This window comes from Thermobia domestica, chromosome 8 (assembly GCF_964235325.1).
Source record: "Thermobia domestica chromosome 8, izTheDome1.hap1.1, whole genome shotgun sequence".
Lineage (NCBI taxonomy): Eukaryota > Metazoa > Arthropoda > Insecta > Zygentoma > Lepismatidae > Thermobia > Thermobia domestica.
Window position 1 is genome coordinate 166,770,319 of NC_137461.1, and position 24,567 is coordinate 166,794,885.

The window sequence follows — 24,567 nt, forward strand, 5'->3', positions numbered from 1 at the left end:
GTTCAAGCTCAGTTCATTATCGAAAACCGTAACTTCTCAGTCAAATGCTCTGTTTATACAACAATGGCAATGATTAGAAATATTTTACTTTCTTCAATGCATAGGTAATCTACAATTATCCGAATTCACAACTTTCTGTGATCCATATTTTCGTCATAAATATCCTCAAACGTTTTTTGCATTCTAACGCAGTGGTCGAATTCAGCCTTAACTACTCAGTTTTTCATTCTTGTTGTTTGTATTGCAATTGTAGTAATTAGCGGAAGCTTATCTTCTACGAGTACTATTACCGGAACAGGTTTCCGTTCCTCTATCGTAAACGTTGCATCACCTCTCCATTAGCGCTTCCTAATTACCCAACTGTCGACCCTGTGTAGAGCGCTGTATGTCTCTATCCCACTGCCGGACTGCCGTTTCTGCTTTCTCGAAAACATGCTTTGAATAAACCTGTCGAACTTACGCTTCTTTCCTGTACGGTTATGCAACTACGCACTTCTCCTGCCATCTTGAATACGCACACACACTTCAGCTATTCGTTTCTGTATGCATGAACACTTCACACACACCCTCTCACCTCACTTTGCCCTCATAACGTCCGCGGCATGCTTCACATCCTTTGGGGAATCCCTTGCGCTCGCCTTGTACACATCTAATCTTAGTATCTTTGGATAGTCCATGTTGAGAGTCTGTGTGGGCCGCCTAACACCGCTCTTCTATCTCTTGTCGTTTTGCCAGAATTAGCCTTCAAAGTTCATTTTCCCACCCTTTTGGACGTCCGTAACTCGGTTAGGAGGTCCGTAACTCATTGTGTTAAATAAACATTTTTACTTGTTTTCATCTGTAGAATCACCTCCCAAGCGTTGTAAAAAGCCTTTCTTTACACCCTGTATATCAGGGTTCCCATTCTTTTTCGCAAGAAAAGTTCCAGGACAAATCACCAATTTTCCAGGACTTCCACACAGGAAGGTGCAACAGGATTGCAACTGTACGTTCAAAACTCACAAAAGTAAAATGAAAAGTACAGTAGCGTATGCAAGGAATATTAATGAAAATACAGTATTAATACACAATAATTAAATACACAAAGCGAAGCATAATGTACTGCTTTTTTTCCCCTTTTTTTGTCTTCCGACTCCCCTTATAGCCACCAAATCCACCGACATCCAATACATGTATTCTTTCTACATGACATTTTAATTGTGCATCGAACAATTTCACAAACAACAAAACCTATTTTTCGTACATGGCATCTTCACTACGCGACAGTTTGAGAAATATAATTAGGAAAAAAAAAACATATATATATATATATTTTTTTTTTTTTAATAACTGAGTATGGAGTTGTATAATTTCCTCATCTATAGACATAATTTCTTCTTTAGCGAAGCTGCTCTACGAATAGCATTTGACTTTGTCAATAAAGTAAAGCAAGACTTCTGCTCTGCTTCATGTGCAAGCTGGTTTGCTTTAGTCTTCAAAGCTTCACTTGTTTCCATCAACTTCCTTTTATTTCCCTGCAGCTGATGTACATTTTCACTTATCTCTTTCCTATTGCTCTGCACTTGACTTTCAACAGCCTTAATTTTCTCCATCTGTGCCATATAGCGCTGCCTTACATGGAAGGCACGATGGAGCATTTTTTTAATGAAGTTGATTGAAGTAAGGTCTTTATGGGAAATGTTATCATACACTAATCTATGGAGAACTCATACTGGTATAAAGCAGAATTTCTGGAGGATAGTGATAGTGACGACAGCATCGAAGAATGGGTTAACAGACTAGTGGATGAAAGAAGAGAGAAGTTCTCCCAGCAAACCACCCTGTTGAAAGAAAAGAATCCCAACAACCACCCACACATGCACGATCATGACAAATTATTAGTCAGCACAAAAACAGGAATAGCAAACAACAATAGAAATCAATTAAAATCTTCATTATAATTATAAAAAATCCGACATTCAATATTTCTGTAAATTTCAAGGACAGAAATGCATTTTCAAGGACATTTTCAGGATGTTTCCAGAACAAAATCAATTCAAGGACATTTCCAGGATTTCCAGGACGAGTGGGGACCCTGATATATATATACAGGCGCGGATCTAGGATATGATCGAGGAGGGGGCTAAAAACCATAGTTTATGTTAACCTTATAATATAGACTACCATTACCCATTATATAGTTAGCAGATAAATAGATAAATATATTACTAACTAACTCTATGGAGCCCAGAGGTTCATTGCCGCGTTCACAAAAGCTTTACATTTACTTTTGCCCTTAGCCAACTGGATCCAGTGTCTACTTTGTATTCTATTTCTGCTAGATCCATCTTAGTCCTCCCATCTGCGCCTAGATCTTCCTATGGTCGTTTTTCGATTGTATTTTCAGATAAAACGTTGGAAGTGTCTAACTACATGACCTACTCACCTGAGCTTCCTAGACTTAATGATCCTAACAATGTTTGGTAAACGGTACAAATTATACAGTTCCTCGTTATGAAGTTTCCGCCATCTCTCATTCCCGTTCTTCTTGAGTCCAAATATTCGTGTTAGAATTTTATTCTCAAATACTTTCAGTCTGCCTTTTCCGCTCAAAGTAAGCGACCATGTTTCGCAATCATACAGCACAACAGGCAAGATTATCGTTTTATATATTTTAAGCTTCACATTCTTCAACAGAATTTGCGCCAACAAAAGATTTTGAACTGAATAACACGAATTCCCTGCTTTTAGTTGACATTTAATTTCTTCGTGGATATGGTTTTGATCTGTTAATATTGATCCTAGATATTTGAAAGTATCTATTTTTCGAAAGTATTGATATTTTAACCAGTGGCGGCGGTTGGACGTTAAAAGTGGGGGGGCAAGACATGATCTGAATATTTGCATATAAATGTTAGTTTTTCTGCTTGTTTCTAATATTTTATTTGACGAAAGGTTGTATAACTAATAGGATACTATCTTTTTCAGTTAAAACACCGTACATAATATTTCATATTTTATTAAGTAAATTGACAAGAACAACGTCAGTAGGTAGTAGCCCTTTGTACTCTTAAACAACGAAAGTGTAAGAAGAGATTTGATTCCTTGCTCATGAACATCTTAAAATTCTGTCTGGAAAACTGTGTGATCAGATTATTGAATAACAAATTTGCAAAACAAATAAATAGAAAGGATAATATTAATCATAGTAATAAATAATGATTAGGGGCACGAGTTTTTCGCACTAAAAATTTGAAAATTTCGCGTTTCGTTTTTCATATTTCGCGTTTCGTCGCATTTTCCAAATAACTTCTGCATTTTTTAGCTCTTGTAAAAAAGATATTCCCCGACATTTTTGTAACTGTTCCTTCTATTCGTAGATCACTACAGAAATAAACCATTAATAACCTAAAAACAAAATACACTGAATATTGCACTCGACATTGTAAATTTCACTTATAGAAAATTATATTTTTTTAAAAATCAAATTAAAGAAAATCAGTAACTAAGCTTACTATGAGTAGGGAAATTTTGCTGTCTTATGAAACACATAGGGACAAGTTACATTTAAGCATTAAACATAAGCATGTTACACATTTCCACATTTTCCTTCATTGTTATACGTTTGCCACTTATCAGCAGTCCATACTTGGGGAAAGAAAACTCTCACAAATGGCATTGCTTGTTGGAAGCCACACATATGTAAGTGCGTTTACAACAAACTTCAAACAATCATCACTTCAGAACTTTTGTCCATTCAAAATATTCATTACACTGTACTTTCCAGACGAATCACTTGTCAAGAGTTCATAGGATGCTTTGTAAAACTCCAAATGCGGTACTTCATAATCAAATGCTTTCATTTTTTAAATGAAGGGTAAGCTTTAAAAAAACCTTCCTTAACGTAACAATGTCTGGCTCACTGCCACATGCAATTACAGAAGAATCAAATAGCTTTCCCAAAGCATCATATACTTCTATAGTTTTGGAGTCTTCTCTTTGCGAAGAAAGCTTCAAGGATGATTTTTATGCACATTTTTAAAAAGTCACATTCAATACTAGCCCCTTTTCACTTCGTAACAAACGTAAGTGTGCTTTAGTTTATCCACCAAAGAGGTCCTGCAATATGTTCTCTATCCGAATTACCCAGAATGCACAGTCCATGCAATTCTACCGTTCCGACAGCGGAAAACTGGCGTTTCCAAATTAATGAAAACGAATGTTTAAAATTTCACATTATATCGCGAATTGTTAGAAATTTCGCGCAAAACTGCCAATTTCGCATTTTATCGCGCAACAGAAAACAATGAAAATACACACAGAATATCACAAAACGTCAAGAAACTGAAAATTACTTAAGTTAATTCTGACGCATTTCATTTTGTCGCGCAATGCGAAAACCTCGTGCCTCTAATAATGATGTTTGTTTTGCAAAAGTCATATTGAAACAGGGATTAATAAACAACTTAATTTTTAATTCCACACATCCTATTAAATGTATATTATTACTCTTAGAAAATGAAAGACAGTAAATACTACAAGCATATGATACGACATTTGAAGACATATTTGCTTTTGCAACTTCCCGAAACATGTTCGTTGCCATTAGGTGGTTTTAATTTTCTTGGAGCACATCAAAACACAACACTACTTAGAATCACTCCATATCCCAGTTATACAAAATAACACTAAAACCTAGAATTATGTTGAATTCACTAAATTTAATTGTATATACACTCGTACATCTCTAACACACCACTTCATTCATACATTACACTACAAAACAATGAAAAAGGTAGAAGTTGCTTCTTATTACGCTTGCTCCCCTTACTTTAGAAAGAAAAGACATTTCAGGAACTGTCAATTTTTGTGCAATTAAAAAATAACTTGTGAAAGACTTTTTTCTTTTGCGAAATGTTTTCTGAATTACTTTCAAACCGACTGACTAATATATCGAACCCTTGTAAGAAGTGAAAGTATGCTGAAATTGTTGTGCTCCAATAGGTTAATTTTGGGGTTACGTATTTTCTGTGTCAATTAAAACGCAACTCCTGTAGTTTTCTTTACTACACGGGAATACAGCCAATACCTACTCACGGAATGGCAAATATATGGCACCATTTTTTCTATGAACCAGTAATACATACAAAAACTTTACATTTCTAAATGAAACTATATACATTAATGGGTTACTTCAAAAAAGTGGGGGGGCAACTGCCCCCCTTTGCCCCCCCTAATCGCCGCCCATGATTTTAACGCATTCATAATTTGCAGTATTACGATCCTGGGGAATTTCCATGTATTTAGTTTTCTCTGCATTTACTTCTAAATACATATCCCTACAAGCATTTCAAAAGACCTCGGCATTTCTTTTAATTATTCTATCATCTTCTAGTGTACTTACGTCATCATCAAACGCCATAACCTGATGAACAGCATTATCTTTGAGCTTCCTTATAGTGTACTCGAGAACGAAGTTGAATAGCAATGGCGACAACTCATCTCCTTATATCAAGCCGCTCTTGATGTGAAAGCTTGTAGACAGAAATTTTCCTACTTGGACTTTATTTTGGGATTCATTTAAATACATCTTAATTAATCTAATTAGCTTTTTCGGTTTACCAAATTCTGTAAGTACGTCATACAATGTTTCCCCCCTAACCGAGTCATAGGTTTTCCTAAAAATCAATAAATAATTGGCGTAACGGGGTATTGTATTCCCATTCATTTCGAGTATTCGTTGAATGGAAAATATCTGACCGATAGTTCATCGATTTCACCTGAATTCGCACTGATAATCTCCAATAATTTCATCTGCGCATGGGGTCAATCTTGCTAATAGAATGTTTAAGACGATTTTATAAGATGTTCACAGAAGAAAGATGCCTGATTAATTATTATAATCAGTTTTGTCGTCTTTCTTGTGAATTGGAACAATGACTTAATTCTTTCTACGCTGTGGCAATTTCTCCTAGTTCCATATAAGGGAAGTAAGTTTGTATATCTTTATATATTTACTGCACATTATATAAATTACTATACTATTATTTATTACTACAGAATATACTGTATATTGTAAAACTTTGTCCCATATAGGTATAGGTAGAGCGTTAATAAAAAGATCGTCCGAAATCGACTCGCACTACCGGCTTTTATTATAAAAGTTCATTATAAACAGTATTTTACAAAAATACTATACATATAATTTCTCTAAGCTCTGCAAGGTTAGTTACAGGTTGTCTTTGACCGTAAGGTCGCCGACAGGATCTCTACAGAGCCCCGAAAGCAGGCTTAGCAGAGTGGAATTAGGGACCCAATGCTCCGTGGCAAGCAGAGAAGGTTAGGTGGCCAACAGAGCCCCGAAGCAGGCTAAGCCAGGAGAAAGGATAGGCGTATCCCGAAGCAAACTAGAGGCCCTGGGGTTAGGTTACTCCTAACTATTTGTTCCGTGGCAAACAGTAGGAGGGACACCAGAAAACTGGTATAGGTCTGCCGTCGTCCATCAAATTTATAGAGGTCCTCAGATGGTGGTGGCACTGCTGCTCCGTTATCATCGTCTGCTCTGTGGGAGGAGCCGGAAGTCCGTCGCCTCCAAGTGATAGTGGATCCATCTGGTGTGTAGAATCCTCTTGCTAAACCATGTGGTGGTGTTTGTAAACACTGGCATGTAGAATTGTTTATACACAACACCACGTTGGACATCACAATATACAGGGTGTCCAATATACAATGCAACCCGGAGTTTGGGATAGTAGAACTTTTGAACCTGAAGTGATACACGAATAATGGTTATACCAAAATGAAGCCTTGTTCATGCACATATTTTTAAACTACGGAGCAACGATTGAAGTACACTAGGAACCACACAGTGTTGCCAGATGTACCCGAGGATATAAATCAATTTTTTTGCAAACCATGTAGATTGGCTCCTAACTCATACGTATGGATGTTCTGTTGTTAATTTTCAGTTTGTTTAATTGGAGTAGATTGAAAACTATGGAGCAGAAAAAATAATTTTTCATTTCCACCGATAACTAATCGGATGAGGCCTCTGTAAGGGAGAACTAGGGAAATCGTAGTTTTTATAAATTAACACTGTGAACTGGCAACTTTTCTGATGTTTCAGTGCATCAAAAGGTGTGTTAAGAATCTGTTTACATTATGCAATTCCTGAAAGCAATGAAAAACAAAGTTTGAAATCATCATGACAAAATTTTTACTTACATGCACCCGGCAACACTGCTATTCATTTCTATGGAGCTATTTAAAGCAAGAGGTATACAAGAACAATTCTCGAACTATAAAAGACCTGGAAACGAACATTAGCAGTACCATAGAGAACATTAAGACGTCCAATCTTCGTAAAGTTGCTGCCAATTTGATGAAACGTGTGAACCAGTGTTTGAATCAAAACACGGGACACTCCCAGCATCCGCTGTAGAGCTGGTAACACATTTTTGATAGTAGCAGTGTTGCCGGGTGCATATAAGTAAATGTTTTATCATGATAATTTCAAAGTTTGTTTTTCATTGTTTTCAGGAATTGCATAATGTAGACAGATCTTTAACATACCTTTTGATGCACTGAAACATCAGAAAAGTTGCCAATTCACAGTGTTAATTTATGAAAACTACGATTTCCCTAGTTCTCCCTTACAGAGGCCTTATCCGATTAGTTACCGGTGGAAATGAAAAATTATTTTTCTGCTCCATAGTTTTCAAGCTACTCCAATTAAACAAACTGAAAATTAACAACAGAACATCCATACGTATGAGTTATGAGTCAATTTACATGGTTTGAAAAAAAAAAAAAATGATTTATACCTTCGGTTACATCTGGCAACACTGTGGTTCCTAGCGTACTTCAATCGTTGCTTTCTAGTTTAAAAACATATGCATGAACAAAGCTTCATTTTGGTATAACCATTATTCGTGTATCACTTTAGGTTCAAAAGTTCTACTATCCCACGGGTTGCGTTGTATATTGGACACCCTGTAGTACTAATATGTAGAGTTTTTCTCTGTTGTCAACACAAATTGTAGCAAATTGAAGAGAAGAACAGCATACTAAATAAATACACATGCGTACTGTTTGTGGAAAGATATAGTAAATAAACAAATAGGCCAACATATCACATATACGTACTAAAAAATATGCATTACATACTCTAATTATAAAAAGAACACTAACACTAAAAATATTGTAGTAGAAACAAGTACACTGCCTTACATTTCGAATTGAACGAAATTCTGAAATACAGTACTGAGAACTTGTTATCGACTAATTTGATGCTAGTGTTCTGGGTTGACAGCAAATTGTTCAAGCTTTCGATTAATTACTTAAATCCATTCTGGATTTCAATCTAGAAAAAAAATACTTATCACTTCTTCCATATCAACCCGTTTTTCTTTATGAATAGTTGTTAAAACAAGGTCATTTAATCGTTCTTCTGACTACTACTCAAGTGCTACTCAAGTATATTTTCAGTCATCGCAGCAGTTGAAATTAGTAAGTGGCAAATAGTTGAAGAAGAATTATTTTATTAGGATAGAATTTGTTGCAGCGTTGTAGTACATTTACCACAGTATCATGTATCTCCTGCTTTTTCTCTTCTGCTTTGTTTCACATTTTTCTCCCAAAAATAAATTCAGCCTTCAGCACTAATTCATCTGGGTTTTCATGTAAATCTTTGTCATATATTAATGCAGCTTATAGCACAGTAGTCATCATAACAGTGTCGATTTGTAGGAATTCAAGAGATAAGATTCGCACTAATCTAATACAAAATCTACTCTTTGGCTGCTGAATGAAATGATCATGGAAAGCAATAAATATTGTTGTCTTGAAACAGTTCTCAGGGTTTCTTGAGGTTTCCCTATCCGTTGATCTACCACTGGTCTTTAGAACTTGGACTTCTTACTATATATCACCAACTCTTTTACATGCGAATGCTGACGAGAATGCTACATCCACATTTTCTTTCAGTTGTTCGAGTACTTGACGGACATTTCTTACATTGGTAACTTCAGCCAAAGATCTAATTTTGGATTCTGCAGATTCTTATTTAGCGTGACTGTGAAAGAAAAACAGTGACAATAAAGCCGCTACGTTTTTCCGTGGAACTATAGCTCGAAGTACTGCTGGACACTTCATCATTGTACGCACTTTCTAAGCACTTAAGTATTTCTACAATATGAGGAAACAGTTCTATGAATGTATTTACTGATTCATGTCTTTCTATCCAACGTATCACACAAAGCACTTTCAGTTTGGTTTTCTTTGTGCTATAAGTAGCAGACTCAGAAATAACCGTTTTTAAGACATTAGTACGTTTTGGTGATTCAGAAAGGAAAGCTGATATACTACCAACGTTAGTCACCACATTTCTAATGCGCTTATTTCGCATGACTTACATACACATAGGTTTTAGAAGTGGCTAAAACAGTGTGTGTAAATTGCGAGTGGCTATTCTGCTAAATTCGAGCTTGAACACCGTTTATTTCCTGCCGTATTAATACCATATTAACCCTGATTACAAAGGTGTACCATACTTAAACCTAATCTCTTCAGTTCATCTACTACAGTTTTCTTAAGGCTTCACCTGTTGTTGACGTCAGTTCTAAGAGTCAGAGAAAATCTTTGATCATAAAATCAGTCAAATCAACGGACCTCACATACCTCACCATCTGTGACTTATTATTAACATCAGCTGTTTCTTCACAGATAACTGAACATATTTTGCATCCGTTTACATCTTTTATAATCCAAGAACATATGATCTCAGCAATACACGATACTATTTCATTTTGAATAAATTTGCTTACAAGAGTACTGTTTTTCCCTGCTGTTTCTAAATGCTCTTACAGAATTTTGCCCCCAGTATCTAATCTGAATACTAACGCGCATCTGCATATACCTTCTTTATCAACTAAACAATTACCTAGTGTTTCTACATACGTAAGTGGCCTATCATCTCTGTGTTCTCGTAATGGTAAGTTATTAGTAGCGCAATATGGAATTGTCGTAATAATGGGTTTCAACTGATCGATTTGATGCTATTGTTTCCATTTCTTCCTATTCAGACCATCCTGACATATCTGGTATAGTCTTCGAGATGGATATGCAAGAACCAGTAACGATTCACGTCTTTTCCCTCCTGTTGTTTGAAACTCATGTGATCTTTATGACTTTTCCGAAGGTGATAGTTTATAGTGAACACAATACATAACAGTATTTTAATTTTTCTTCGTTTTTGTCTGGGAGACAAACATTGCAGGAATGCGAAAACGGAAACGAAAGAGATTCAAACAATACTTACAGAACATTGCGCGAAAATTCTTTAAAATATTATTAGTTTACTTTTAATACTGCAAAATATATTGTTATGCGTTCACGTTAGCATTTTAATGTATTTTGAGAGGCAATGGAAATTTTCAACTAACAAAATCCGTGAGGGTACATAAGCTTTATTGACATTACTTGGCCTACTTGGCTGTGGCAAATGCTAACATACAATTTTATTCAATGAAAAGTTGAGCCTCACGGGAAGGGATAAAATCTGCTATTTTCTCTTATATATAATCTACTAAATTGTCCATTAAGATTGCTTTCTAATCGTGTTATTTATGTAATAGCTATATTTTGCCTTTTCACATAGTACAAAGCACACCCACGTATCATTTTATTCAGTGTATACCCGGACGTCAAGGGAGTGGCTATAGCTCCTATAGCTCCCTCCATGGATCCGCGCCTGTATATATCATACACACATCCATACATACATTCATACATCCATTCATACCTATACATTCATCCAGCCATCCATGAAATGAAAACCAATTCAATAAACAAAATGTTTTGATATCACTAACAAATCACACAAAATTGCATGCCATTAGACTTAGAATGAGCTGAAATATTGACATTTAATCTTGGTATGTACGTTCTGAGCCATCCTGTGTAACCATGTATGAATTGTATTACAGTAACTGAGAATCCAAGGTGAATTTGGGCAAAAGCAATTTAGATAAACACTCGAATAGCATAATCAACAAATTTACTGACGAGTTAGTTTACCGAGAACAGAAAATTACAATCAAGACTTCTAAAGGTACAATTTACTACAAAAAATTTAAAAAAATGTAAACTTTGAATCGGACACAGAATCTGAAAGAAAAATGAGGAATTTTACAGCAGTCAGTGATATCTAAGACATTTTCCATTTTCATTATCTTTTTTTTAAAAAAAAAATAAAGAAAATGGAAATTATACCTGGGAAAATGTTACTGTTCTGCTAGGTAGTCGACCAAATACCAGGTATTACCCAAAATATCCGAGAATGTCATTGTAAAAACGGGAAAACTATACTTACGTCCTAATGTCATCCGTCACCTTCGAAGAAGTCCCCTCCGGCATGTATGCAACAATCTCAGCGTTGTTCTCACTTTTGGAAGCACTCCTGGAAGTCTGCAGGATGAAGGGTGCTCAGGACCGGTTACGATTCCACTTGGATGTCTTCAATGGAGTCAAAAGTAGCCCTTCCAACGCGAGTTTCATTTTCGGGAATAGGTAGAAGTCGCACGGGGCTAGGTCAGGGGAATAGGGAGGGTGGGGGACGGTTGCCATGCTGTTTTTAGCCAGGAATTCCCTCGCGCGGGCGCGTTGTCATGGTGCAGCAACTAGTCTTTCGTTTCGCACAGCTAAATTCGAGCGAAGAACATTTTCCCGTTTGCAAAGAACATTTTCCCTCAGTCTCTTCAAAACTTCGAAATAAAACCTCCCGTTGACATTCTGACCATGTGAAACAAACTCCTTATGCACAATTCCTCGAATGATCAGCATCGATCTGATGTCGCTGCGAACTTGTCGTGCTTTTATCGGCCTTGGAGAAGATGGTGTCTTTCATTGTGATGATTGCTATTTCGTTTCCAGGTCATAACCATAGACCCAAGATTCATAACCTGTAATGGCTCTGGATAAGAAGTTTGGACACTCTCGAACTCTTTGTTGTAGTTCAGTACAGGACTGAAGGCTGAGGTTTTTTTCGTCAATGTTGAGAAGGTGAGGGGCAAACTTCACTTCAATTCGTCTCATGTTCATTTCATTGGATAGAATTCGTTGACTTGTACCGTGCAATAGTCGAAGTTTGTTACAAACATCGTGAATTGTCTGTCTTCTGTCTTTGCGAATCACATCACGCACTTTCACAATCATTTTCCGGTGTTGTGTATGTTGACGGTCGACCAGAATTTTGTCGTCTTCCACAGATTCGCAGCCTTCTTTGAAACGCTTGAATCACTCAAATGTTCTTGATTAACTCAGTGCACTCTCACCAAATGCCTCTTCCAGCATGCGCTGGGCTTCGGCTGCAGTTTTCTTCAACTTGACACAGAAAGTGATCCAAATCCGTTGCTCCTTAACGCAGTAGCACTAAAACACGTCCTGCCATGCACAACTACAACTCACAACTGAATACGTCAAAGATGACGAAATTTTGTGGTACACCAGCTAATACATGTACCTCGAGACATCTAGCGGCGGAATGTCGTACTGTTACTGGTTTGCCGGGTAAAACAATCTCGAATATTTTGGGTAGTACCTTGTATATCAGTAAGTACTATACACGTGGCTGTAAAGTACTTACTGATATACGAGGTATTGCTCTGTAATGCTATTTTCGTCCTTTGGTTTTGAATACTGTATAAATTGGTATTGTGACTGCAACGTATTTACAATTTCTTTCATTATAATACAGTTTAAAGCTTCATAAATCAAGATAGAAACTAACCTCTTTGAGAACTGTCATTATGTTCTGTATCTTGACAAGGATCATTCTCCTCAACATTTTCTTGCAGTGAGGGCAATATAGTGATGGTTCCATCTGGATGAACTTCCAACTGTGTGCTATCTGCAAAGCATACATGTAGCTTCGCTGAGTCCAGTTCACTTCCCAGTGACGTATTACAACCGGTACAAAAAAAGCGCAGTTCCTGAAATTTATAAATATTTATTTCATTTTCACCACAAATACAAGTTAAGGGGCACACACACACATACAAAAAAAAATTATTTTTTTTGAAGCAGGATTGGTTGAGTTGATTTTGAGTTTAACGTCCCTTTCAGTAGCGAGGCTATATGAGACGGGATCTACTGATTAACGTGGAATCCGAACCACATGAGCTCCCGCCGGGAATTGAACAATTTTTAATTAAGATTGGCAACACTGATTCAATTGAGCATGCTCTAGTATTCTGTTCTTGCAAGAGAGATAAAACCGTTCGAGTGGAGTTGCGTACGTGAGAGAAGCAGTAAGGTGAAATGATTGCCGTAATACAAAATCCCACCAAATGATATGTGAGATCTGTCATACGATTTCTCAACGACAAATGTTAGAAGCAGTTGACATCCATCGAAAATCGTATGCAATTTACGGACCGACTGTACTAAGTAAAGGAAAGATCAGAAAACGGCGCGGAGAATTTCGGGAAGGGTGTTCAAATGTTCATGAAGATGAGCGTACTGGAAGTCCTAGTGTTCAGACGGACAATCGATGGAACGCGTTAACAAGAAAGTGCGATCCAATCGCCGATTCACGATAACTGAATTCACCAGTTTCCAGAAGTGACTGCGAAAACAGTGAATCGAATTGTGACTGACAAGCTGGGTAATTACAAACTTTATGCGAACTGGGTGCCAAAAATGCTGACAGATGCTCACAAAGGGACAAAGAATGACAGCTGCACTATGCACGTGATCTTTTGGCCCACTGGAGGAGGATGGAGATAACCTCTTTTCTTACATAGTGACGGGGGATGAAACTTGGATATCGCACAGTGGGAGGTCGAAGCAGCACTCAATGCAATGATGGCACTTCGGATCTCCTAAAGCGAAGGAACTGAAACAAACACAACAGTTGACAAAAGCATAGTAACCATGTTTTAAGACCAAAAGTGTGTGTGATCCTTACGGAAGTCTTAGAAAAAGGACGAATATGAAAAAAATGAAATGAAATTTTTGAGTTTTACATCCCACGTTTATGCCGGCTAGGCTAAAGGAGACGGTGATGATGAGCAATGAATGAAATGGTGGAATGAAGAAAGTGGGAGGAAACGGGAGAACACCGAGGAAACCCACGCATACGGTGTTTGTCCACCACTAAGCTCATTTGCGGGAGCAGAGTTTTAACCCGGGACCCCATGCACCAGCGGTGAACGCTCTACCTCTAAGCCACCGCGGCCCCAAACCAGGACGAATAATTACTGGGTCATTCCATGTCAAATCACCTGATTTTAAAACATGACAATGCTTCAATGTCTCAGATTCTCTTCAAAATTTTTTCATACATTAATACCTATGAAATTATGCTAAATTAATTTTTTCCGATTTTTTGGATGAGAAATGGGCCGGGGAGAAATTTTGAAAAATGTGAATTTTGCTTCAATTTCACCTTCCGGCACTCAACATCATGGAACTAAAATTACCATAACTTCCTTATTTTTGAACTTATTGGGCTCATCCAGGTGTCAAATAAAAGCTTAATTTTTGCTCTTTCAATAGATCTTAAGTAACCTTGCTAAAAGTTACACTGTCAAACATTAATGGGCATACAAACAAATTTTAGAGTTTTTCATAAATTGTTCCGTTGCTAAAAAGTTACAACTATGAATCTTCTGAAACTTTTTTTGTACATTCATTTTAACACGTACATGGTATGGTTAAAAAATAAACAGGGTGTTGTTTGTATTTTTGTAATTATTATGTTTTATGTACGAAAATATACACTTTTAAGTTTTGTTATAAATTGTGTCATTGCTCGTAAGTTATAACTATGAAACTTTTGGAACTTTTTAAAATAGAATCATCTTAGCACATACATGATATGGTTAAAAAATAACAAGGGTGCTTTTGGTATTTTTATAATAATTTTTTTGGTATTTTACATATATGGAAATATACAGTTTTAAGTTTTGTTACAAATTGTGTCATTGCTCATAAGTTACAACTATGAAATTTTTGAAACTTTTTAAATAGAATTATCTTAGCACATAAATGATATGGTTAAAAAATAAAAAGTGTGCTTTAGGGATTTTTGAATTTTTTTTTTAATTTTACGTGTACGGAAATATTCAGTTTTAAGTTTCATTACAAATTGTGCCATTGCTTGTAAGTTACAACTATGAAACTCTTGAAGCTTCTTTTTATAGAATCATTTTATCACATACATGATATGTTAAAAAAACAAAAAAGGGTGCTTTTGGTATTTTTGCTATTATTATTATTATTATTATTATTATTATTATTTATGTTTTAAATGTACAGAAATATACATATTAACTGTTGTTAACAGATTATGCCTTTCCTCCGAAGTAGTGGTTGCCAATTCCGGAATTTTTACTTGCCGGATTCCGGAAAGTAAAATCGGAAGAATTTCAGAATTCGGAAAAGTTCCGATTTCGGAAAAATCTGGAATTCGAAAAAAATTCCGGAAAGTGAAATTTCCGATTTCGGAAAATTTTGGTCATCCCTACTCTGAAGTGACAACTGTCACACTTTAAAACTTTTTTCAAATAATCATCTTAGTACATATTAGGTATGCTTAAAAATAGAACTGATGTAATGTGTAGTTTTGTTAACCAGAGATGAATGAAGATGGCGTCAGTGGAAGTTGATCAGTGTACTTCGTATCGTAATGATTGTGCTCAAGTCAATGGTAAATGCTCTAAATGTGACAATAAACCCACAAGCAAAGAGTGTAAGATCAATAATAATCTCAACATATTTAACCTGGCTAAAGAAAAAAGTTCGAATGGAAAACAACAAGTATTTAGTAAAAGTGCAATGGAAAAAACAACTGAACATCGAAAACTACCAGGACAAGTTGCAAATAATTGTGAATATTCGCTAGTAGATTCCATGTTGCAAGAAATTGGTAACCTTTGTAATGAAGTCGAAAATCTTCACACAATTATTGAAGTTCTGCATGAAGATATGCGCGCTCTACAGAACAGTGATATTAATAGTAAGCAGACACTTTCCGGTGCTCAAAATGCAATTAAAAAACAGTGTGCATGGAGTGAAATTGTTAAGTGCAACAGTGGTCCAGTAAACTATTACACTACAAATCAATCCAGTGATTCCTGCGTACCATCACGAACCGCGTTACCAAGAAATCAAAACAGAGGAAAAAACAGCCGTGAACTACCTCAGTACAAGGCAGATCACATGTTAATAGACGGTTTAGTAAAACTAACGCTTATGGGAACAAGTGGTTGCGATATGAAAGTAACGAGAAATCCTAAGAATAGAAGATATAATCTACTTCCAAAACAACAGGATATCGAAATCTCCAATAGGTATTTGCCATTAGCAACAAACGAGACGGATAAACCGGTGGTTGAAAGCGAACGTACAGAATGTGACCATAAACTTGTTCAGCAAAAACCTGCAATTAAGATCGGGGCAGGCAACAACATTTTAATAGTGGCAGACAGCCACGGTCGTGGTATTGAGGAAAGAATGAAAAAAAGAAATAAAAACAAAAATGTGTTTGATATTGTGAAGCCTGGTGCCAGTGTTAGTGAAGTAATAAAACCAGCCCTTGTAACTGGGAAATGCATGCTTAATAAAGACACTGTTATTATAATTGACGTCGCGAGAAACGAGGGGAGGAACTTAACGTGCGCACTAAGAACCACCTTACCAACACTCACACATACAAATGTAGTAGTTGCCATGTTGCCGCATCGCCATGATCTCTTCCATAGTAAACAGAAAGGTACGTGAAACTAACATTAAAATCCAGAATATCTACAAACGATTTAGGAATGTGAAGATTCTCGATATAAGCAGATACCCGAGACAATATCATACGAGACACGGTCAGCATCTAAATGGTAGGGGTAAAAACTTCCTCGCCGACGACCTGACAGAACTCCTATCAACACTGGAACCCATGAATGCTGCTCCTATAGCATTACCGTTTAGTAAAAATACTTTTGAAAGGAATCAAGCAGGTGAAATGACTCTGAGGAACAACAACTGTAGGTATGTAGTAAGTAACAGTAACAGTAATGACAGTGATAATCAAACAATACTTCGAAATAACCGTAGTGTTTTACCTGCTAAAAACGCAGTACGCAATGAGTACAAGGATGAAATAACAGCTCCAATAGACAAGGAAAACCCCAAGATCACCGGCTTAGAAAAAGTGACCACGATCAAAAATCTCCCAAGTGTGTCATTGTTTATGGTAAGGTCTCGAGGGTTGAAGCGAGTGCTGTGGAAAATCAAAAAACGACAAATGTTGAGAATGAAATTTAAGTGATAATGATGAATTAAATTTAAAAACTAGAAAATCATCTAGGTGTAAGAAGCCAAATATCTTTAAAGACGATTTTTTTTATGGTAAATACAAAACCGGGTGAGTTAGTGATATACCATCAGAATGTTCAAGGGTTCACAATTGATAAAAGAAATATGTTAGAAGCGTTAGTAAGTGACAAAGAGGGTAATGTAAATTTAATATGTTTAACTGAGCACTGGTTGAACGCAGATGAGCTGAGTGTCACTAGCCTTCCCGGTTTTAACCTAATTGCTAGTTATAGTAGATCTGTTAAGAATAGAGGGGGGTCATGTATCTATGTCAAAACAGACTTAGAGAATAAGGTCGTAACTAAATTTAACAACTTAAATATCGAAAAGCATTTTGAATCATGTGTAGTAGAAGTACCAGGTATGAAGCTAATTATTTTGTGTGTATATAGGACCTCAGACAGTGACATTAATATTTTCTTGCAAAATGTATAAATTATCCTCGACTTCTATATAAAAACGGGTAAGCAGGTTGTAATAGTAGGTGACATAAATGTCGACTGTTTAGAACCCAAAATAAACGACCAACTTAAGATTCTGATGCAAGCATTTAATTTAACTGCAGCAGTCAGAGAGCCAATTAGGTTCTCAACGAATAAAAACAGTGCAATAGATCAAATTTTGCTTAATATCGATCGTCTTACTTGTGATGTTCAAGTACTCAACAATGGATTCTCAGATCATGAGGCGCAGATTTTTACAGTAATGTTAAACAGTAACGAGATTACAAACGGTAAAGTACATAAACCAGGTACTAGATTAGTAGCGAAAAGATATTTTAATGATTCTGGCATAGAACATCTAAATTTTCGTTTGCTCAACGAAGCATGGGATGGCTTTCACAATGTACTTGTTAATTATTTCAACGCAGCGTTTTTAAAAAAAGTACACCGTTCCTACTTCTACGTGTAAAAAGAAAACATGGGTAACAACCGGTATTAAAACATCAAGTAAGACACTAAGGTCTCTAAATATGGCGTATAAAAAAGGGAAGTTATCTGAAGAAATGTAAGAATACTATCAACACTACAAAAGCATTTATAGAAAGCTACTTAAATTTGCCAAGAAATCCCATTACTCAAATGTTATAGACAATAGTGAAAACAAACCCTCAGCTATGTGGAAGGTAGTAAACATAGAGTTACCAAAACGAAAAATGAAATTACTGAATTAGATGTTAACGGGGAAAAGTCACAAACCCAGACCATATTGTAAACGCCTTCAATAACTATTACCCAGGTTCACATAACAAGCACATTCCTAGCGATATATCGCATTCAAACATTTGCAAGTTAAATACAACTATCAGTACCATGTTTTTATGACCCACTTCGGCGAGAGGTGCATAATATAATAATGGCTCTGAAACCAAAATGGCCTTCTGGTCTGGATGAAATACCAATGGCCATTATCAAAAAATGCAGCATCCATATCTCGGAACCTTTGTCCTACCTCATTAATATGTCCTTTCAGACAGGCACATTTTCTGAGAAGTTAAAATATGCCAAAGTCAAACCGTTATATAAGAACGGGGCCAAAATAAAAATCGAAAATTACAGACCTATTTTCTTGTTGTCCTCCTTTTCAAAATTCATAGAGAAAACTATTCTCAATCAAATTATACCATTCTTATCTAAGCATAACGTAATTTCACCTACACAGTTTGGTTCTCAAAAACACAAATCAACTGAAATTGCTATATATAATTACATCAATGAGGTCACAGACGCTCTGGACAAAAGCAAAAAATGCGTGGGAGTGTTTCTAGATTTATCTAAAGCGTTTGACTCTGTCCCTCATAACATTCTTATCCATAAACTTAACAGTTACGGTTTAAGAGGAGTTGTTAACTCATGGATTAAATCTTATTTGCAAAATCGTGCTCAAGCTGTTGAACTATCATTTATGACCAATACAGCTGAATTAGCAACTCATAAATCTAAATTTAAAACTATTTCTACCGGTGTTCTTCAGGGATCGATATTAGGACCCATACTATTTCTACTATATGTAAATGATTTGCCAAATGACGTAACATTAGCAAATACAACTATGTACGCTGATGACACGAGTCTAACTATAACAGGTACAAGTAATTATATTATCTGTGATAAAATTGACAAGACAACCCGTAGTTTAGAAAACTGGTTTGCCCAAAACAAACTAAACTTAAACACAGACAAATTTATAGCACTAAATTTTCATCACATTCAAAATAAGCATTGTCTAGAAACTGATATAATGTTGGAAATAATCAAAAAATAATGTATTCAAACTCAGCTAAATTTTTGGGACTTTGGCTAAACCACGATCTTTCCTGGGAAGCACACATTTTCACTAGCACAAAAGCTCAATAAAATGCTCTGTGCATTAAAATCAATCAAAGATGTTTTAAAACTAGATACAATTCGTAGCTTGTATTTTGGACTCTTTCAATCTACTTTCATATGGTATAATCTTCTGGGGAAACTCCCAAAAAGTAATATGTTGTTTGTTATTCAAAAAAGGGTTTTAAGAACTATGGCTGGAGCCAAAATAAACGACTCCTGTAGGCCAATATTTAAGGAACTTGAAATATTGCCCTTACCCTCTCTGCACGTATTTCATATATTACTGTTTGTTAAAACCAACATTGAGGTATTTAACGGACCAGAAACCCATAAATACGATACCAGGCGTAAGGATAAAATTCCCAGCAAACAGCACTGCACTAAATTATATGAAAGAAATCCAACGTATATGGGTACCATGCTATATAATAAGCTGCCTCTATATCTTCGAAAGACAGAACAAAGAGGAGAATTTCAGCGATTACTGAAAGCCTACCTATTACAGCACTGCTTTTATTCCGTGAATGAATTCCTAGGTGTGTAAATGAATTTGATTATTGGTAGTATTTAAAATGTCTATTTTTTTGTGTTTCTTTTATATAGTAGACGTATCGTAGTATTTTAATTAATTCGTATGTATATGTTAGAACTATGTATGTTTATGTATTTTTATACCCTGACGAGTCTTATTCATACGCACGAATTCGTGCAATATGTATGATCATAAAGACGAAATAAAATGAATGAATGAATGAATTATATGTTTGTACTTTAACTATGACTTTCAACTTTTTTCCCAATTGTACCATCGCTTACAACTATTAGATTTTGTAACTTTTTATAGGATTAGTTTGCATTTACTAGGTATGATTAAATAACAAAATAATCTTACGGTATGATTAAATAACGTAATAATCTTGCGGTTTTGTGAATGGAAAATATAGGCCTAGCAATGTAAGGAGTTGAGTGATTATTACAAACCCTATAAACAGAAATAAGATATAGGTGCCTTCCATTTCAATTCAGGCAGAGCATGTAACATTACCATGTCAGATATTGTTGAAACCTTTTTTTTTTCTTATAGTAACTAGACATGTTTTTAAGAGACCCATATTTTTTCGTTTTGTCGAAAAACATTTTCCCGAGACGAGGAGTACAATTTATGAATTGTAGAAGACATGGAAAATGGTCAACTTCGGAGCCCCACCATTCGGCTATGCAGACAGGTAGAGTTATAATTCTTGTTGTGGTATGTAGTTAGGGATATAAATAAACTATATTTTATTATAGTTTGGTTTGCACATGCATATCTTTTTGTACGTAGCTTAACAAATGAACATCAGTTTATCTGAAAAGTCGAAGTCTGCGAATTTTTTTGAGCACTTCCGGTTCGAATTTTAAAATTCTGTTTTCACGGTTGGTAAGACCTAGTTACCCGCTGTCAGAAAAATATTTCGTAACGCTTCTGTGTGCAACCGTTTTGTCGCAAAAAAATTCGAGACATTGTAAAATTTTCAAAAATCGCCATTTTTGGGCGCTATTTTCTCGAAAACACCATATTTTAAAATTCTGAAATTTTGTTAAATGGTTCAACTTTACATGAATAAAAAACATACCAAATATCATTCTTGACCTATGCTTCATGAATTACCTTCAACCTTTTGAAGTTAGCGAAGTTTCGTTAACTTTGATGTTACAGTTGGCAACACTGGAAACAATAAACGTGCGACGATTTGATGATGTTTGTGGTTCACTTTCATTAAATGAAGAATAAAAGGTTTTCCTGACTTCTTTTTATTATTTTAATCAAAAATGCTCTCTGAAATAGTAAAATGAGCCTCCCCTACTCCTCCGTTTTCTTCAACCGAAGTAATCTGAGATGGAAATTACGATTACGAAACACACAAATTTTAAGTTTACTTGAAACGGCCATCCAATAAATTCAGATGATCTGTAAAAAGCCCGAACTATTACCTCAGTGATGATTTGGAATGCTCCAGACAAAGTCTGAATTAAGTGCGATGTCATTACAGTGATCGAAAATGGACAATAAGTTAAAAAAATCGAAACGTTTTCTTACACGTTCCATCAAAGAAATTTACGGACTTTTTAAACAGAACAATCCCAGCATAAGAATCGGTCACTCGAAATTTTATAATATTCGACTAGCTGTCAGTCTGCAACCTGCGAGGGAAATGTGTGTGTGTGTATTTTGCACATTTTAAGTTAGCTGCTACTGCGTTACAACAAATCAAAGGTGCAGCCTGTATTGAAGCTGTCATGAGTGGCCTGTTTTCTTTAGTAGTATGATCTGTAGAAAATGACAGATGTTTTCTTCAAGAATGTGGTAAATGTCCTGGAGTAGAAGGAATAAGTGTGGAGTCTTTAATTATTGATCCTGATAAAAACAGTGTTACGTATGCCATATGGGAAGACAATGATCTCGTTAAAAAAACTGTGCCACTTTCTGTTTTCGTATCGTACGTTGCTGGTTTAACTGTAAGAATTGTAATTTATGACTACATCAAGAAAATCCAAAGAGAATTAATTGCTACCGAAAAGCATCGTATAAAATTTCAAGATACAAATTCTACTTTACTTCATGTGAAATTCATTGAAAACTGAACTGTTATTCTGCAAAGTGAAATTCAGAGTTATCACCGGAAAAACGAGCAAATTAAGCGACGACAAACACACGATTCGGCTCATGTACTCATAGCCATAGAAAAGATTCTAAAAATTCCCGAAGAAAAGCGAAAATATAGGTTATAGAAAAAGGTTCGAATACGTTAAAATAAGTGTCTACAATTTCCCAAACCGTGTCAGTGATTTCTGATGCTGCTGCATCCCATTTTAAAAATCGCTTTCAGATATTCAAGATGCAGACAGGTACGATAAAACAGTGGTTTTTCAATGAAACCGGCCATGCAAGTCTCTCTGCGACGGTATTGGGGGGGGGGTAAAGAATATGGCAACACGGCATAACCTTAGACAAACAGATACACATTATTAAAACTGCAGAATTCGTGAGTATAGTGCAAGTACAAACTCCGGGGATTACTCTCGTTTTGTTGCCTGGAACTGAATTCGACAATTTCCGTAAATAATAAAAATGAAAGAATGGAAAAGTGTACGACCGGTAACTGGTATTCAACGACGTCACCTTTGGCTTTCGGAAAATGGCGAAGTTTTTATAAGTAACGAGTCACCATGAACTAACTTCATGCTTCCCCCAAAATCGAGCTTCTAGAATTCAAAGTGTAGATTTAACAAGCTGCAAAAAGGAACTTTTGTTTTATACATCTACGATAACTAGTGGTGGGTAACGGAAATATTATGAATAAATTATGAATTACGTGAATTTGAAGTGCTGTTTATGCTTCCACATAGATCTTGAACAGGGCACGGGTTTCCAGAAGAGCATAAGAGAAGTGAAAATAAGTGTCTTGTGACTATCGACAGTGTGCTACGAGTTGTGAGTACACGAACACCTATTGGAGCATCTGCACGATTACATGCTGTTAACGAAGAAGACACCAAGCAAGCACATGATTGGTTCATATGAATGAAAAAAAAAAAAAAAAAAAAAAAACTGTGAAATGTTTCCGAAGACCATTTTAGGTAAGTGAACTTAAAATTTGTGTTGTTTCGTAATCGTTCGGTTGAAGAAAACGGAGGAGTAGGGGGAGGCTAATTTTACTATTTCAGAGACCATTTTTGATCAAAATAATAAAAAGCAGTGAGAAAAACTTTTTTTTTTCATTTAATGAATGTGAACCACAAACATAATCAAATCTTTGCACTTTTATTGTTTCCAGTGTTTCCAACTGTAACATCAGAGTTAACGAAACTTCACTAACTTCAAAGGGCTGTAGTTAATTCATGAAGTATTGGTCAAGAATGATATTTGGTATGTATATTATTCATGTAAAGTTGAACCATCTGACAAAATTTCAGAATTTTAAAATATAGTGTTTTTGAGAATATGGCGCCCGAAATTGGCGATTTTTGAAAATTTTACAATGTCTTGAATTTTTTGCGACGAAACGGTTGAACACAGAAGCGATACAATTTATTTTTTTTTCTAACAGCGGGTAACTAGGTCTTACCAACCGTGCAAACAGAATTTTAAAATTCGAACCGGAAGTGCTCGAAAAAAATTCGCAAACTTCGACTTTTCAGATAAACTGATGTTCATTTGTTAAGTTTTGTATAAAAAAGATATGCATGCGCAAACCAAACTATAATAAAATATAGTTTATTTATATTCCTATCTACATACCATAAGAAGAATTATAACTCTGTCTCCATAGCTGAATGGTGGGGCTCCGAAGTTGACCATTTTCCTTGTCTTCTACAATTCATAAATTGTACTCCCCGTCTTTCATGGCCCATCACTTGGCGGAAAAATCTTTTTCGAAAAAAGAAAAAAAATAATAAATAAATAAATAAAAATAAAAAAATAAAAAACGGGTTTCTTAAAAACATGTCTAGTTGCTATAAAAAAAAGTTTCAACAATATCTGAGATGGTGATGATACAATTTTATTTTATTTATTTATTTATTTATTTATTTTTGCCTGAGTTGAAATGGAAGGCATCTATAATAGACTAATGTACATAAATGAAAACAATAAACATACATACCAGTAATACTTCTTAGAATTACATAGATTTACATACAAAATGTTGTGTTCTATATTTTACAGCTCATTGTTTTCATTGATGATATGATGTCTTCTTTGAATTTTGCTTTCAGTTGCGTAAGTCCGGGCTGATTGGCTTGTAAGAGATAGAACAGGAACTTCCCAGATAATATTTTTAAAAGGTATCCAACAAAAGTCTTCATTTTCTGGCCAGTAGAATATCGAAGGCCCAGAGCGATTCAT

General features: G+C 35.6%; 1 protein-coding gene across 1 annotated transcript in view; it reads right to left on the reverse strand.

Moving 5' to 3' along the window:
• Positions 1 to 24,567, reverse strand: part of LOC145693340 (uncharacterized) — a 64,178-nt gene that overhangs the window by 23,908 nt on the left and 15,703 nt on the right. The window contains exon 2 of the mRNA XM_081769238.1: positions 12,767 to 12,968. Coding sequence (XP_081625364.1) covers positions 12,767 to 12,968 — 202 coding nt within the window. The remainder of the gene's footprint in view (positions 1 to 12,766; positions 12,969 to 24,567) is intronic.